Raw genomic sequence first — 17,543 nt, 5'->3', positions numbered from 1 at the left:
GCTGGTTCCCAGTGCAATCCGAGAGTTTTTATGCATTGATCAGCAGCAAGCTCTACTGAAGATTGGAGAGCACGTCTTTCGGTCGAGATGCCTTCAAGTACTGCTTCTACGTTCGATGCGAATTTCCGGAATTCGAAACCACCACGTCGGCTCCGCTGGTTACCAAGTCGTCTACGTACACGTCCTTTCTCAAAACCTTGGCGCCCTCGGGGAAATGCAGTTTCTCATCGTCGGCCAGTTGCTGGAGTGTTCTTGTTGCAAGAAAAGGCGCACTAGCAGTGCCGTAGGTAACTGTCTTCAGCTCAAATGTGTCAATGGGTTCATCGGGAGAATTTCTCCAGAGGATTCGTTGGAGCGGAGTATCTCGTTCGTCAACCAGAATTTGGCGGTACATTTGTTTGATATCAGCGATCAGTAACACTGGGTTGATTCGGGTTCTCAATATTATGGCTCGTAGATCATCCTGTATGACTGGCCCGACCATGAGCACGTCATTCAGGGATTTTCCTGTCGCAGGCTTGCAAGACGCATCAAAAACGACTCGCACCTTGGTTGTGGAGCTGTCGGCACGAATAACCGCGTGATGAGGCAGATAGTATTGTGGATGGGAGCGTTCAGCATCGTCGATTCGCTGCATGTGTCCGAGGGTTAGGTATTCCGACATGAAGTCCTTATACTGAGAACGTAGATCCTTATTCCGTTGTAAGCGAGCTTCTACCATGTGATATCGACGAAGAGCAATGCAGCGATTGTCACCTACTTTTGAATCAGCCTCTTTTAAAGGAAGTCGCACTATGTAACGGCCTTCAGAATTACGTTGAACTGTTTGACGGAAGTGATTTTCGCAGGCAGCCTCTTCAACCGACAAACAGGAAGCAGAATCGTCCTCTTCTATGGCCCAAAAACGTTGCATAAAGCGGTGCACATCTGCGACAGTTGCGACATTGGAGATAACGGTGCTGATGCGATTGAAGTTTGATACCTTCCCCGATACCACCCAACCAAGAACGGAGTTCACCAGAGTAGGAAGAGATTCTCCGAGGGGAATTCTTCCGGAAGGTTTGAAGAGCTCGAAGAAGATGTCGGCCCCCAGAACTACGTCGATATGATTGCTTTCGTAGAAAACCGGGTCAGCTAATTGAATTCCCTTTGGCAAATCCCATTTGGAGATGTTTAATGAGGTGGATGGTAAATTTAACGTGAGTTTTGGCAACACAAACAATTCAACAACAGTGGAGTATTCTGTAACTCGGGAATGCATGGTGGCCCGAAGTTTACAGCGAGCTTGTACGGAAGTCTGGCCGATGCCAGAGATTGCTAGATGCACTTTGTTGCGTTGAGCCTTGAGTCGTTGAGAAAGTGCCTCGGTGATAAAACTGCACTCACTCCCAGAATCGAGGAGTGCTCTAGCTGGATGAGTATTGCCGAAATCATCAACAAGATTAATCACGGCCGTTGCAAGGAGTACCTTTTGAGAGCGAAATCCAGTGGGAGGCCTTTGAACTGCTGCGGACAATGACGAAGAACATTCTTCACCGGTGGAGATGGGATCTTTGGGGGCGTTGAGGTCAGTTTTCGGTCGGTTGGATTCGAGGTTAATGGAGTCCTGACTGCATAGTTGGCTGTGGTGCTTCCCTCTACATTTGCGGCAGGTGTTCTTGGATTGACAGGTTCTGGCTTGATGACCCTTTCGTAGGCAGTTTCGACACAGCTGTTGGCGACGCACGAGCTTCTCCTTGTCCTCGGTGGTCATTTTCGTGAACACAGAACATTGGTAGAGCGGATGATGTTCAGAACAGGCATGGCATTGACGGAAAGAAACTTGAGTGGCACCATTACTGGCAACTGACGATCGATAAACAGGTTTTTTCGAAGCAGGAATGGACGAATTGTCCAGATTAACGTTGCTGACACTTTGCAGAACCGTAACCCTTCTTTGGAGGAAAAGGACCAAATCCGGAAATGTGGTTGCTTCATGTGTTGACGAAAATTCTTCCCAATCTCTTCGTGTTTTGGCATCAAGACGAATACTCAGCATGCGGATCAGTAGAACATCCCAGTATTCTGTTCTTTCACCTAGTTGCTTCAGGATCCGGACATTGGCTTCAAATTTTTCAACCAGTGAGTGAAGATCGGCTGCTGATTCTCTTTTCAAAGGGGCAAATTCAAACAGAGAATCGATATAAGCTTGCTTGAGACGTGACGGATTCTGGAAATGCTCTACAAGCAGATTCCAGGCTACAGGATAGTTGTTGGCGCTAAGCGCAATCGTTTGAATTAACTTCAGTGCATCCCCGGCTAAAGAAGATCGCAGATAATAAAACTTTTGTATGTTTGACAACTCACTGGAAGAATGCACCAAGGATATGAACAGGTCGTGAAAATTTAGCCAATGCTCAAGTGTTCCGTTGAATACAGGAAGTTTAACGTCGGGAAGGCGAATTTGAGAAGAAGCAGGGAAGTGCGCACTGGACTGAGAAGATTGTGAGCACGGTGGCGAGTTGGTTTTATTAACGGAGAGTAAATATCCCTTGACACGGTAATATTCCGTTTCGAATTGAGCGCGCTGCTTGAGTTGAAGATCAATAACTTCCGGATCGTCAACTTCTGCGGCCTCTAACTCGGCCTGAGTTTTTCCAAAGTCGGCCCATAGGACTCCGAGATTCTCCAGCCGGACCGGAACTTCGATCGCCTGGGTTTCTTCTCGGAAGTTATCGACGAACACCCTTATTAGGTTGAAGGATGTCTCGATGCTACGAAGTCGTAACTTGAGCGACTTTATTCTGCGCTCGGAAGCCATCGTGCAGGATATCTGGAAGTAGGATTCCCAGCGGAGCACAAAACGTCACACGTAAATTCTTATAGGAAATATAATTACCTTTTAAAGGCAATTTTGTGCCTTGTATTAATTAATTTTCAGGATCTACTCCAACAGGATACAGCATCGATCTCCGACAACGTGGTAAGGAACGGAACTTCTTTCAGGAATGGTAAGATTACGGACGCTCGGAGTTCGACGAGCATCCGGTTCGAAGGACCATATAGTCGTACCTTAACCCGTAACAATCGTCGTTATCCTCGAAGTACAGAATTGCAGCTCGGCTCTCCCAGTTTCCAGGTAAGTATAGTGGGTTTTTTCCAGCAGGTAAGTATGTTATACTTTCAGGTTTCCTCTCGTACAAAAACAACGCAGGTTTTGGTAAGTACAACAACACTCTATTTCAACTAATTTATTTACTAAACAACTATACTTTAACTTAATTTAATAATTTAACTTTCACAGGTACTATGCACAACAATGTTTCTTCTCGAATCAACAACACGAACAGGAGTTTACTTTCGAGGTTTGAGTCTTCGATGTCCAAGCAGAAAAACTGAGGCACGTTTCCAATGCGATGGGCCTTTTATAAACTAAGCCTCCCGGAAAAGACTCTTCATCATCTTGGTGTTCGTGATGTTCGCTGACGTTTTGATGAAGTTGACAGTTGACCTCATGTCCCGTTAGTGAAAATATTTGTTTCAGGAACGGGAGGTGGTGGTTTACCCCAATTTCGTGTTCCACGAACACCATGTAACTAATTCGTTTAACGTTGGTTTCTCCATGGCTAAAATGCATGATTTTTTCAGACAACAGGTTATATAGAAAATTGTTCAAAATTGGTGAAAGTCCGCAAGAGTTAAGATTACTAGATAGCACTTCTATGGACACCGAATCGAATGCCCCTTTGATGTCCAGAAAGACTGCCTCCATCTGCTCTTTTTGGGCAAACGCCAATTGAATGTCTGATGAAAGTAATGCTAGACAGTCGTTCGTACCCTTGCCTCTACGGAATCCAAATTGTGTACTTGACAACAGATTGTTTGATTCAACCCATTTATCCAGCCGAAAGAGAATCATTTTTTCGAGCAATTTCCGGAGACACGAGAGCATTGCAATCGGCCTATACGAATTGTATTCAGAAGCTGGTTTTCCCGGTTTTTGGATGGCGATGACTTTCACTTGTCTCCAGTCATGCGGAACAATGTTCAGCTCCAAACACTTATTGAATAAATTCAACAAGCGTTTCTTAGCGGTATCTGGCAGATTCTTCAACAAGTTGAATTTGATTCTGTCCAGTCCAGGAGCTGAATTGTTGCAAGACCAGAGCGCAAGTGAAAGTTCGACCATCGAGAATTGATCCTCCGTTTCGGAACTACTCTCTGTATCCCGATAGTGTTTCTGAGCTGGTGCTGCGTCCGGGCAGACCTTTTTCGCGAACTGTATCAGCCATCGACTTGAATTTTCTTCAGTTTCGTTCGAAGGAGTGTGATTTCGCATGTTTCGTGCCGTTCTCCAAAGCGTGTGCAAAGACGTTTCTCGAGATAACCCATCCACGAATCGCCGCCAGTACCCCCGTTTCTTGCCCCTGATCAAGTTCTTGAACTTGCGTTCCAAGGCCAAGTAACGTTGGAACTTCTCTGGCATTCCGGTTCTGCGAAACTCAACAAACGCCTTGCACTTTTCAGTTCGCGCGCGCGAGCAATCTCCATCCCACCACGGAGTGGGAGGCCGTTTCTGTATCGTCGAGCTTTCATTCCGTCTGACCTGTGCCCCGATTGCACAGTCCACAATTGTCCCGGAAATAAAACTGTACTCTGCCTCCGGAGGCAGTTCGTCTGTTGAGTCGATGGCTTCAATGACATCCGATGCATACTTTTTCCAATCTATATTCCTTGTGAGGTCATAAGGAATATTGATTTCTTCGGGTGGACTACGACCACTGGTGATAGAAATATGGATAGGCAAATGATCGCTTCCCTGAGGGTCCTGGATTACCTTCCACGTACAATCCAAGCTCAGAGAGGAAGAAGCTAAAGAAAGGTCTAAAATACTATGCTGTGATTGGGATCCATTAATTCGAGTCACTTCCCCATTGTTTAAGACAGTCATGTTGAAGTCGTCGCACAGCTCATATATCATGTTAGCACGATCATCATCACGTGAGCTACCCCAGCCCACGCCATGGGAGTTGAAGTCTCCCAGAACTAGTCGGGGTTCTGGAAGAAGTGAAATAATATTCGCCAATTGGTTCCCGCTCACGCTTAAATTTGGCGGAATATATACCGAGGCTAGGCAAAGGTCTTGGCCTTTAATTCTAGCTTGGCAACTGACGACTTCAATACCTGGAGATGGTTGTAGTGGAATACGATAGAAAGAGTGGCATTTCTTGATCCCCAAAAGAACGCCGCCCCCTCTTTGACCATCACGATCCAGGCGAATAATGTTGTGGCTGTGGAAGGAGAAATCTACGTTTGGAGAGAGCCAAGTTTCGCATAAGGCGAACACATCACAATTCAAATTGTGTACCAAAGCTTGAAAAGAGTCTAATTTTGGTAGAATACTTCTGCAGTTCCATTGTAATACAGAAACAATTTCTCTTCCCTCATTGAATGAATTAGCCATCAAAAGAAATTGTTTCTGAAATGAGGGTCATGGTGAGAGCTTTCTTTTTTAAAATTTCTCTCAAAAGGGGTACAAACATATTAATCATAGTTCTCCATCCTGCTGGTACACTGAAAAAGTCCAGGATGAACGCAACAATTTCCGAGAATTTCATCTTACCATCAGTCGAAAAGCTGGGAAAACTATTCGACGATGGATCAGATGCAGTTTCTCTGGAAATTGTTGCATTCCTGTTAGCTACTGATGGGCCTGAGTTCTGAAGGGAAGCCTGGGGTTTTGACTTCCCAGAAAGTGGAGGGAAGTCCTTCGGGGATGGATTAAAACCCGAAGGATTCTGAATAGGAGGGGAAGAATTACTATTTCCACTTTGAGGATTTCTTTTAGTTTTAATTTTGCTGGCAGCTAATAGGGGTTGTGTGTTAGTTGTGCGTTTCCTTTTTGGAGCCTGTGAAACATTTTTATTAAAGAATGGCCCAGTTGATGTTCCTTCACATGGATCCTCCCCTTCGGACTCATCCTCGCTTAGAAGGCCAAACTGGTTTTCTGAGACGATTGGCAAAGACTTTATTAGCATGTCTCTATAGGACTTTTTGACACGAGTTTTTAGAGAAGTCTTGATTTTTTCCCGGCGCGATATGTACTTCGGACACGCCGAGAGAGCATGAGATGCTTCCCCAGTGCAATATAAACACCTGTTTGCTGCTGGTGTTGTACACGAAGCTTCCTCATGCTTCTCCCCGCACTTAGAGCAGCGTGCCTGATTGCAGCAGTAGGCGGCCGTATGATCCAACTGCTTGCACTTCTGGCAGAACATGACCGAAGGCACATAAAGTCTCACAGGTAGACGAACCTTCCCGATCGCAACGTAATCAGGAAGTGCAGTGCCGGAAAAGGTAACCCGAAAAGAGTTCGACAGGGAAAACTTCCGTTTTTCCCCCTCGCCAGATGCTGACTTTAGTTGACGCGCGTCCAACACCTTGACCGTGGGAAGAGCAGGGTCTTTGAATCGGCCAACCCCGGACTTCACCAGATCATCGACGGTCAAACCCTCTTCCGTTACCACTCCGTCGATTTCCACGTCACGAGCGGGAACGTAAACGCGGTATTCGATCGTAAACTTCGGGTCACAAGCAATGGCATTTGCTTCCTTCAAGCTACCAACAACAATGCGCATCTTGTGCGGTCTCATAGGCTGGTAGCTTATTACGGAAGGGTAAGATCGATCGAGGTCCCGTGCAATTGAAATCACGTTGGGTAATTTCCCATTAGTTTTGGACCGGATGTAAACCACCCAAGGTCCCGTCGATTCAGGTTGGTAAACCCGACGACGAGGGGGAGGTTTATCCAACTCTAAAAGGGGGGCGTTTGATATTGGAGGAGAAACATTTAAGGAAGGTTTGCCGAAAGTAAAGGCAATAGGTGAAATCGACCGTCGACAGGGTTGAGGGGTAGGGGAAGGAGAAGGGTTATTTTCGGTGTCCGATATATACATGGGAACATTAGGTGCTATGTCATGGTCAGATTCATCGGAAAAAAAATCTTTGGAAATAAGTGCCTCTCGGATGGGAGGATCTTTTCCTCCCTCGCCGCCGTCATCCATTAGTGGGTGACTTCCCTAGCTAATGGGTTAGTGGAGAACGAAACCGTGTAAAAGTTATATCAAAATTTAATTTATCAATTGAGATCAAATTGTTGAAAAAAAAAAATAAAAAAAAAATAAAATAAAATAAATTAAATATGTTAACATACAAATATAGGTTCAGCATAGAAAACGAAAGGGTAAAAAAGGAAAAAGGGTAAAAATAATAAGAAAAAAAACAAAAAAAAAAAAACTTGTTGGGAAAAAACAACTTTATATTTTTGGGTAACCCTATTATTGGATACACCCTATACCACCTGTTTCCAACGTGGCCTTTTGTTGGCTTTTCAATATCTTCAGCAGGGTCTATTGTCTTTTCTGCTGGAGAACACCAAAGATGGAGGATCACTTATGGTGGGAAACACTGTGATTATAAAAACCACCCGCCTGGTCCTTCTCCCATAGACGAACGGCACATAAGACCGGATCTATCGGGAAACACGGAACGGCACGGACGGTAACCACTCACTGCACTGGTTGGTATCAACACTTCTCACAATTCGGTTCACTATGACAGAAACACAACCGCTTGAGTCAACTGTTGCGAGACGAATGATAAAGACCATATGTTCAATTTATAGTACATAGTCCCCAATTGTAGGGGGTGTCGTTATAATATACTTCCCACCTCTTGAGAGAGTCCCCTATGGTCGCTTTCCGTATCTTTAATCTCATAAAAGAGATGAACCAGCTGAAAGCTGAAAATCTTCATAATAAAGATATTAAAAAAAGATACCAAATATGAATATTGCTGACTCCTTTCCCATTTTTCCTTCCTCCAAAAATAATAGCGGATATCTTTGAAAAAAAAATTTGTATTATTATTTTCAGCCACTAGACATTTCTTTCATAGAAAATTTTCTTTTCCCAATTTATGATGTTACCTACAACTAATTTATTTAAATTCCTCAATAATACTATAAAAGCTAAAATGCATAACATTATTTTAAAATCATCCTTATCGATCTACACAACACTCACTGTTAGCAAACTGTTGACTTTTGATGAATTCCTCATTTTATTTTTCTGATCAACGACCATTTTTAGTAGGTTAATGGCAGTAAATACAATTCATGTTTTGTATCGGTTCAAATTGTTCGTTATGGCTGCAAATTCATCTTTGTTCTTAGTTTCTATTGATTTTAATATAAACTTCACATACTTATAATATCCCTGTTGCATCTCTGTTTGGATAACAATTTCCACAAAATCTACAATTTTTTATCTGTCCAATTGATACTGGTCACTACATCGAGATCTTTAAAACAATGGCAGAAGACTTGATTCGTTTTTATCTCTTATTTCAATCCTTCTTTCTTTCCTTTCGCGGATTGTATGATAAATTTTCGTTTGATTTTTCTAACTATCTGAGCTTGCTTTCGACATAGTTGTAAGTTGTTATGTGTTAACTGCTTTGTGTGTTCGAATTCAAGTGCCACACTAGAAATAGTAAAATTTAACAAGTGGTCACAGTCTTCCTAGATTATGGTTTTGTTTTGTACTAACAAACATGAAGGAGAATCGTACCCCACAGAAACATACTGTGGGTACAAGGTCCTTAACCTAGTTCGTTGATCTTTCGATCCCTCCTCGTTTCTCAACACCTAGATATTTCATCGATGTCAACCTTTTTCGCCGATTCGTTAGAACTATTGGTTGATTGTTTCATTTCTTCCTGGGTCTCTGGAATATTGGGTTCCAATACCTTAACAGGAGAAAGTTCTTGACTAGTTTTACTGGCTACATCTACATCTGAACTCTTCGATACTTCCAGTTCAATGCTTTCGCTTGAACTAGGTCTTGTAATTGCAATTTTGTCCACGACTAGCACTGGTACCGGTAGCTTTTTGCTGGAGTCCGTTCGATTGATGTGGCCACAGCAATGTTTCTCCAGGCAGCCGGCTTGGCGACACTGCATCAGACAACTGGTTGTTTCACCATCTTTCGACACATCTTCCGGTTTCGGTGCCAGCAACGGAAGCATGGCCGGTTTGGTTTTGAACTCCGGCTGGATCGTGACCTGGTTGATGCCCTGCTCGTGGAAAAACGCTACCACGGCCTCGTTGATTTCCGCGTACACCTTGGGACTCTCGAAGATCACATGAGCCGTGGAGACGTATTTGTTGGCGCTCAGCTGCCAGATGTGCAGATCGTGGACGCTCTCAATGCTCGGAAACATTTGCAACAGCGATTTTTCGAATATTTCGATGTCGATCGAGTCGGGAATCGTCTGGAGGAGAATCATGCCAGATTCTTTCACTGCAAGTAATGAAAAAAGAAATTTTGCCATTTTTTACATAATCTAAAGTTTAACGGATACTCACTGTAAGGATAGCTTAGGGTCATCAGTACGACGCAAGATATTATCGAACACAGAGGATCGACAAACTTCGAGGTGTTCTCGTCTTCATTGGTGTAGTGCACGATCATCGAGCAAACGATGACAAAAACTGTACCTATTTTAACAAAAAATAAACCATGAATCGATTGAATTCCTAACAAGTACCAATTCAAACTTACTGCAAATATCTCGCATCAGTTCTCGAACACTCTGCCTCTTCCCTGCATCATGACGCTGTGCTGCTCCCACCTGTTTCCGGGAACCGGACAACCTTCGCTCGCCCTTCCGGATGCCATCACCGGACACGATCTTATCTAGCACCACCTCACCGCTCGAGGTTATGTACAGGAAGCTACCCTGATGATAGGTATAGCCTCCAATCAACAAATAGCAAAACCCATTCAGAATGATACCCATGGCCCCCAGGATCAGCACCGGAATGGGGAAGTGCATTGCATCCTGATGGTGAATGTGGGAAAGGGTTTGCAGGGCTTCCACCACTGCCGAAAAGCAGAACGAGGCCAGGAATATGCAAACCACCAGCATGGTCAGCACATCGATTCGGGTCCAACCGAACGTGTTCCGCAGGCTGTTTTCTCGCTGTTGGCGACTCTTGGCTTTGACCTTCTGTTTGACTGCGGTCGGGCTGCAGAGGTCCTTCGATTCCGGACTTGGATTGGGTTCCTCTTGCGTTGGAAGCACCTCAGCGAAACCTTTTCCATCGATAGAGTTTTGGGAGACCGAAAGGTTCTGTCGACAGGTTTCAGTTACCGGTGATCTTTTGCTGTGCTGAAATGTAGAAAAAAAATGAAAATTAAAAGGTTGCATAAGCTTTAACGCGGTTGTCCAAATTGTAACATTCTATACATTCTGAATGAAAAAATGAGTGGTATGTCGAGAATAACGTCCAAGTGATGCCCAAAGAAGTGAACCTTTCCAATGTTGTGGACTTTTTTTTAAAGGATTCACTTTAAGTTGTCCTGAGTAGTTTTTTGGTAATTTTTAAATTTCTAAGGTACTAAAAGTTAAAAAGTTTCGTTTTGGTTGAAAATTCATCTATGAATTCTTGGAAAAATTTTCAACTAACGTTTTCATGAGTTAATCCTAATTTTCCCCTAGAAATCCAAAAGCAATAACTTATTCGTAAAGATGTTGGTGAGAATTATCTACACCGAGTCCGCAACCCTGCCCAAGTTAATGCCCTACTCAATCTGGACAAGCTGATCGACGGTACACCAATCAACATTGAGTTTCATCCCACCCTAAACCTCGTCCAATGCGTTGTTTCTTGCGACCATGTCGAAGGAATGAAGGATGAAGACCTTCAAGCCTTCCTCGCCGACCAAGGCGTCGTCAAGGTTTATCGGTTCCTCAAAAAATCCGGCGAGCGTACCATCCCAACCAACTCAAACACGACCGTACTACCGCCGCCCATTGATGTGCTATCTTTGTAGCAAGTACGGCCACACCAAAAAACGCTGCAGCTCCTCCCCAATATGCCTTGAATGCGGTGCGCCCAGCCCTTACGAAGACTGCTCAAGTCCAGCCCACTGTATTAATTGCGGTGGCGATCACTCAGCCATCAGTCGACAATGCCCCATCCACAAACAGGAACAAACCATCGTCCGGCTCAAAGTGGCATTTCCCAATCCGAAGCAACCAGAATTTTCCGGAACCATTTGGCTAATGAGGAAGAAAAACTTCGACGGTCCCAGGCCATCACAACCAAAGCTGAAAAAGACAAGAAAATCCAAGAACTCGAAGGTCTTGTCTCTCAGCTGATGAAGGAGCTCGCCAACTACAAACAATCCGGCGAGGAATCCACTCTTGTCAACAACTCTACCACCACCCAGGAATCTGATGACTCGGAACCCGACACTGCCCGTCAGACGATGGCACCCCGTCCTCCAAACTTCACCTCTACCCCGAAGCGTAATCGCCAGGATAGTTCCCACGAAAGCCTCCCTACTGCAACGATAACTCTGACCAAGAAGAAAAAGCCCATAGCCCAAGGTAAACCCCCTCATCCACAAAACCCGAACCGGTAAGTTAAAACAAATACAATCTCCCCAATTCTTATCATCTGGATACGACATTCCCCCTTTTGAATTCCCAATAGCTGACTCTTCTCTTGACTCATTAAACAACCCCCCCCCCCACAACCAATCACAATGTACCTTCTAATGGTAAGAAAACTAAAGGTTCCCCCACCCCCAAAAAATCCCTAAATTTTTCCATCCAGTGGATAAACGCGGTCTAACGTGCCGACTGCCCGAAATTCAATTATTTTTGAATAAGTTTTCCCCAGTTGTCCTGGCAATTCAGGACATACTCCACAATAAAAACATCCCCCAAAACCTAATCGAAGGATACACCCTATATATATAACATCGGATCCTATATCCCGTCAGGGAGCGGGGCTAGCCATCAAAAATAACATCCCCTACAATATGATTGGTGTCACATCTAACCTGCACGTTGTATGTGCCAGACTGAATTTCCCGTTCGACATGACTGTCGTGTCCTTGTTTATCCACCCCCAAATCCACCCTTCTCTGAATTTGCCGAGGAACTTAACAATCTGCTCCCTCAATTACCCCAACCCCTCATCATTATGACGGACCCCAATGCCCACTCTAGAACCACATGGGGAAATTCTCACACATCTAAAAAAGGTTTATCTGGAAAATTTGGCTGCCATTCACAACCTTACCTTTTTAAATAATTCCCAACCAACTCGTCTTAAGCCAATCACTGGAGCAATGATCACCCTGGACCTTACCCTCGTCTCTTGGGAGCTTGGATCTAAGTTCCACTGATTCGTCCTTGACGATATTCACGGTAGTGATCATTTCCCAATAATCATCAAAATCCAACACCCCTCCCCACAAGTTGCAACACGGCCGAAATGGAAATAAAAAGAAGCCAACTGGCTTGAATATCAACTGGAAATAGACATTCAACTTTCCATACGCCTACCAAACTGCATACAATGCTTTTCCAAAATATTGATCGAATCCGCCGAGAAGCACATCTCCCGAACCAGTGGTAATCCTGGCAAAAATGCCGTCCCATGGTGGGGTCCAGAGGTTAGAGATGCCATTAAACTACATCTTAAAAAACTCCGCCTTCCCCCTGATCACCCTAGTAAATCAATAGCCTTCGATGAATACAAATCCACCAACTTCCTAGCCAAACGAGAAGTAAGGACTGCCAAAGCAGCCTGCTGGCAACAGTTCACAAGTGAAATCCACCCCAGTACCTCTGCTAGCGTCCTTTGGTCCAAAATTAAAACCCTACATGGCAACACTCAAAAAGATCCATATCACCTTCTACTAAACAACCTAGCCAATTCCTTCTGCAATCATTTCTCTTCCGTCTCTTCCTCTCCCCATTCCCAACCTGCCGACTTCCCCCCAACCTCAAATCACAATAACCTGGATTACAACAGCCCACTCACCTATGAAGAACTGGAGTTTGCACTCTACAAATTCAAAGGTCTTTCCGCAGGCCCTGATGATTTAGGCTACCCCCTGCTCAAAAACCTCTCCTTTCTTGCCAAAAAAACATTTTTAAAATTACTAAACCAAATCTGGTTCAATGGAGAACTCCCCGAAAGTTGGAAGATAGGCCTAGTAATCCCGATACTCAAACCCCAACAAAACCCTCACTCAGTAGACAGCTACCGACCCATTACCCTCCTCGATTGCTCCGGCAAAATTATGGAGAGGATAGTTAATCGACGCCTTAATACTATCCTGGATAAACGAAAGCTCCTAGACTCACGGCAGTTTGCCTTCCGCGCGGGCAGATCCGTAGACGACTACTTTGATGATCTCGAATCCATTCTGACCACCACCTTAAACCAAAAACACCACGTCGAGGTCCTTTCACTCGACCTATCGAAGGCCTTCGATCGAGTCGATCGCAAAGCCATTCTCAACAAAATAGTCAAATGGAACATTGGCGGCCGAACGTACTACCTATACATTAAAAATTTCCTGTCCCAAAGATACATCCATGTCCTTATTAACGGTGTGCGCTCTCACATCCGACCTGTTCCGGGCGGCGTTTCCCAAGGCTCGGTCATAGCACCAGTCTTGTTCCTACACGGAAAAAAATTGCATGGGTTTTTCAAATACAGACTCATGATAATTTTAGTATGTCCATCATTTAGTATTTTCGACCATGATTTAGTATTTTGTACCAAAAATCTGGGCAATACTACTACAACATTGTATTTTTACCATGCGATCTTTGACAGCTCATAGTAATTTCCTTGTGTTTAAAATACCATGCGCATGATATTTTGATATTACACAATTAGTGTTCTTGAAATAACTATGCCCATGGTAATGTTGAAACATCGTCATTTGTGTTGTCGAAATTACTATGCTCATTATAATTCATAGTAATTTAACCTATGTGCTTCGTTTGAGTGTTTGTTTCAGCCGGTCACGATTTTCGGAATGCGGACAAAAATGTTTCGCAGGTACTTAAATGTGGTAATTGCTGTTCCAACCAGCCAGGTGACCGGCGCACTGGATGTGTCAAACAAAATCAGCAGTTTCGTCGGGTCGGGAAACGCAGTCTCTCAGCTCAGGTGAGTAATATTGTGTTTGTTTTTGTCGATTGCACATTACTCAGATCCGTTTTTTCCGATCTTTCTTGATTAATTTTTAGCTGTTCCGTTCGATGCATCCCGAATTCCCCGGCCGTGGGGACCTCCGTTCTAACCAGCCAAGGAAAATTGACCAGAGAATCGCAGTTTCCAGAAGATTAACCTTGCCCCCTTTCCGGATCGTTGGCCTCAAGATGACTGCCAATAAATCCAAATCGATTCCAGCGTAAGTAGAACATTTACCAAATTTGATCTGCTCATTAACTAATTTTTTTGTTTTTATTTTTTTTTTTCAGAGCATAACGACAGTTCTAAGCAGACCATTGTTAATTGTGTTATGAATATAGAATGAAAATTTGAGATAGTTGTAATTAAAAAAAAATAAAATGTAATTAATTTAAAAATAAATTATATCTAGATCTCGAAGAAATCACGAAGAGTGTTAATTCTATCGTACTTCAATATAGTTATACCATGGTGCATAGTAATTTGGTTGTCAAATCAAGCAACATGTACTCATTTATATCATAACATATCATAGTTTTATCATGAAACATATCAATTTTACTATGCACATTGAAAAACAAACCCATGATTTCATTGACAATTTTACTATGAACGTAGTCGAAAATACTATGCGCAGCCAAAATAAACACAAAGTAAAACTACTATGCGCATGGTAATATCAAGAAGAAAACATTATTGACTCAAAAATATGGTTGCGTGTTGTTCATTTAAACCACGGATTTAGTAATTTTACTATGCTTTTTTTTTGTGTGTAATTGCCATAAACACCCTATTCGAAACAATACCGACAACATCAAAACTTTAATATACGCCGACGACATCCTCTTGTTATCCATTTCCCATTTCCCTTTTATGGCCCAAAGAAGACTCCAACAAGCGGTGGACCTGGTCGCCGAGTGGGCTCCCAAAATGGACTTCCAATTCTCCCCCAAAAAGTCAACCCTTCTTCACCTCGGCCCAAATAGGAAGAAAATAAAAAAAACTGCAACCCCTCACGATGTCGAGCAAAACCGTCCCACTGGTCCGCTCCACCCGCCTATTGGGCGTATGGATCGATGACCGCCTTAATTTCCTATTTCATCTGAACAATATCCGTAAAAATGCTGTTAACAAAATCAATATCCTCCGTATTCTGACTATCAAAAACAGCCTAGCACATCGTGACTCTCTCTTCCGATTCCTCCATGGCTGGCTTATTCCCTCAGCCCTTCATGGGATCGGAATTGTGAGTCTAGCCACAGATGAAGTGATAAAAAAGCTAGAACCACTGTACAATGATTGTGTCAGAATCATAAGCTCCGCCTTCAGGTCAAGTCCAATTCCTTCACTGAGGCCCGAAAGTGGTCAACTACCTTTTATCTATCTCCTCACTAAACATCTTTCCTTGAAAGCTATAAGGTCACTCGCTAATGGTGGCTCCAGGGGATTATTTTTATTTACATAGTATTCCGTCTCACGACATAACTTGACGAACATAATTCCTATAATTCACTCGGTCCATGGCAACCGTTCTCCAATTTCTCGGGCACCCACGTTCGTCAGATCACGCTCCACTTGGTCTAACCACCTTGCTCGTTGCGCCCCCGCTCGTCTTGTTCCTACCGGATTCGTAGCGAACACCTGTTTTGCAGGACAGTCGTCCGGCATTCTCGCAACATGTCCCGCCCAGCGTATCCGGCCAGTTTTCACCACCTTCTGGATACTGGGTTCGCCGTAGAGTCGCGCGAGCTCGTGGTTCATCCTTCGCCTCCACACTCCGTTCTCCTGTACGCCGCCAAAGATGGTTCTTAACACTCGTCGCTCGAATACTTCGAGTGTACGCAGGTCCTCCTCGAGCAATATCCATGTCTCGTGCCCGTAGAGAACAACCGGTCTAATAAGCGTCATATACAGGTTACACTTCGTGCGAAGGCTAAGTCTTCTCGACCGCAGTTGCTTGTGGAGTCCATAGTAGGCACGACTTCCGCCGATAATTCGCCTCCGGAGCTCACGGCTGGTGTCATTGTCTGCGGTCACCAGTGAGCCGAGATAGACAAAGTCTTCGACTATCTCTAGCTCGTCGTCGTCGATCGTGACCTTGTTATTACTGGACAAGCGGGTTCGGTCGGTATCGGATCCGCAGGCCAGCATGTACTTCGTCTTGGACGTATTAATCATCAACCCAATCCTTCCTGCTTCGCGTTTCAGTTTGCGGTAGATCTCCTCCACCGCCGCAGATGATCTGCCGACTATATCAATGTCATCGGCAAAGCAGATAAGTTGACTGGATCTGTTGAAAATCGTGCCCTGCATTTCGCCCACCGCTCGTAGAATAACACCTTCTAGCGCCACGTTGAACATCATGCAGGATAGACCATCACCTTGTCGAAGCCCCCTGCGCGATTCGAATGAGCTCGACAATTCACCCGAAATCCGCACACAGCACTGCGTTCCATCCATCGTCGCCTTGATCAGTCTGATCAGCTTCCCGGAAAAGCCGTTCTCGTCCATGATTTTCCATAGCTCGTTACGGTCGATCGTGTCGTATGCGGCTTTGAAGTCGATGAATAGATGGTGCGTAGGGACTTGGTGTTCACGGCATTTTTGGAGGATTTGCCGTAATGTGAATATCTGGTCCGTCGTAGACCGTCCCTCCATAAAGCCGGCCTGATGATTTCCCACGAATCTGTTTGCTTGTGGCGTTAGGCGGCGGAGTAGGATTCGGGACAACACTTTGTAGGCGGCATTGAGGACAGTGATCGCTCGGTAGTTCTCACAGTCCAATTTGTCGCCCTTCTTGTAGATGGGGCATATTACCCCCTCCTTCCACTCCTCCGGTAGCTGTTCTATGTCCCAGATCCGGATTATCAACCGGATTCTCTGAGAGGTGTGGACGATCAATGATGCCTTCAAGCACTTCAAGTCTAAAAAGAAATTGCTTGTTATGAATCTTCATCTATGCTATTTCGACAAATGCTGTTAACTGTCCGCAACTGCTCCAGAGTTTAAACTTCTACGCTCCAGCTCCAGCTCGCTTTCCGTGCTGCGAAAAATGTTCTCATATAAAAAGAAATTGATTGAATTTTTCAAAGATTGAAAGCTAAAAAGAGAGAAACTGTTGTGGAGATTGTGTTGATCATTATTTGCAGTAAACCGACCCGAGTGTTGTTATAATATTTGTCTTACAAGGACCGGTGTCAATTTTATGTCTGAATGAGTTATAGTTTGTTGTTGTGCCGAGAAATAAACTCCACCGAAATAAGGCCGGTACAAATATGAATTTCTTCTTCTGTCACCCCCCCCCCTCTTCAAAATTTCTAAAAAACCAGAAGGGGGGGGGGGGAATAAATAAAGTTTGAATTTTTTGTATGGAAGTTTCGAAGAATTTATCAAATGTCCGAAAGCTTACAAAAGCAAAAAACAAATTGTGGAAGATGGGTGTTTTATCACCTTTTATATTAATGATTTTCTTGAATTTAACGATAAAAAAATA

At 44.1% G+C, this 17,543-nt stretch overlaps 2 protein-coding genes across 2 annotated transcripts in view; both read right to left on the bottom strand.

The window, feature by feature from the left end:
- Window positions 1–106: 106 nt before the first annotated feature.
- On the bottom strand, window positions 107–2,800 carry LOC129743233 (uncharacterized). The gene has a single exon (XM_055735212.1). The coding sequence runs from the start codon at window positions 2,798–2,800 to the stop codon at window positions 107–109; it is 2,694 nt and encodes an 897-aa protein (XP_055591187.1).
- A 5,156-nt stretch (window positions 2,801–7,956) lies between these two features.
- Window positions 7,957–17,543, bottom strand: part of LOC129744756 (zinc transporter 10) — a 57,563-nt gene continuing 47,976 nt past the window's right edge. Inside the window, exons 3-5 of the mRNA XM_055737452.1 lie at window positions 9,603–10,212; window positions 9,407–9,538; window positions 7,957–9,341 (exon numbers count right to left, since the gene is read on the bottom strand). Coding sequence (XP_055593427.1) covers window positions 8,680–9,341; window positions 9,407–9,538; window positions 9,603–10,212 — 1,404 coding nt within the window. The 3' untranslated portion in view covers window positions 7,957–8,679. The remainder of the gene's footprint in view (window positions 9,342–9,406; window positions 9,539–9,602; window positions 10,213–17,543) is intronic.

The sequence above is a fragment of the Uranotaenia lowii genome, chromosome 2 (assembly GCF_029784155.1).
Source record: "Uranotaenia lowii strain MFRU-FL chromosome 2, ASM2978415v1, whole genome shotgun sequence".
NCBI classification, from domain to species: Eukaryota; Metazoa; Arthropoda; class Insecta; order Diptera; family Culicidae; genus Uranotaenia; species Uranotaenia lowii.
This window is presented reverse-complemented; position numbering and strand designations above follow the sequence as displayed.

Excerpts from the sequence above, each read along its gene's own strand:
- LOC129743233 (XM_055735212.1), bottom strand. The coding sequence starts at position 2,800 with ATGGCTTCCGAGCGCAGAATAAAGTCGCTCAAGTTACGACTTCGTAGC.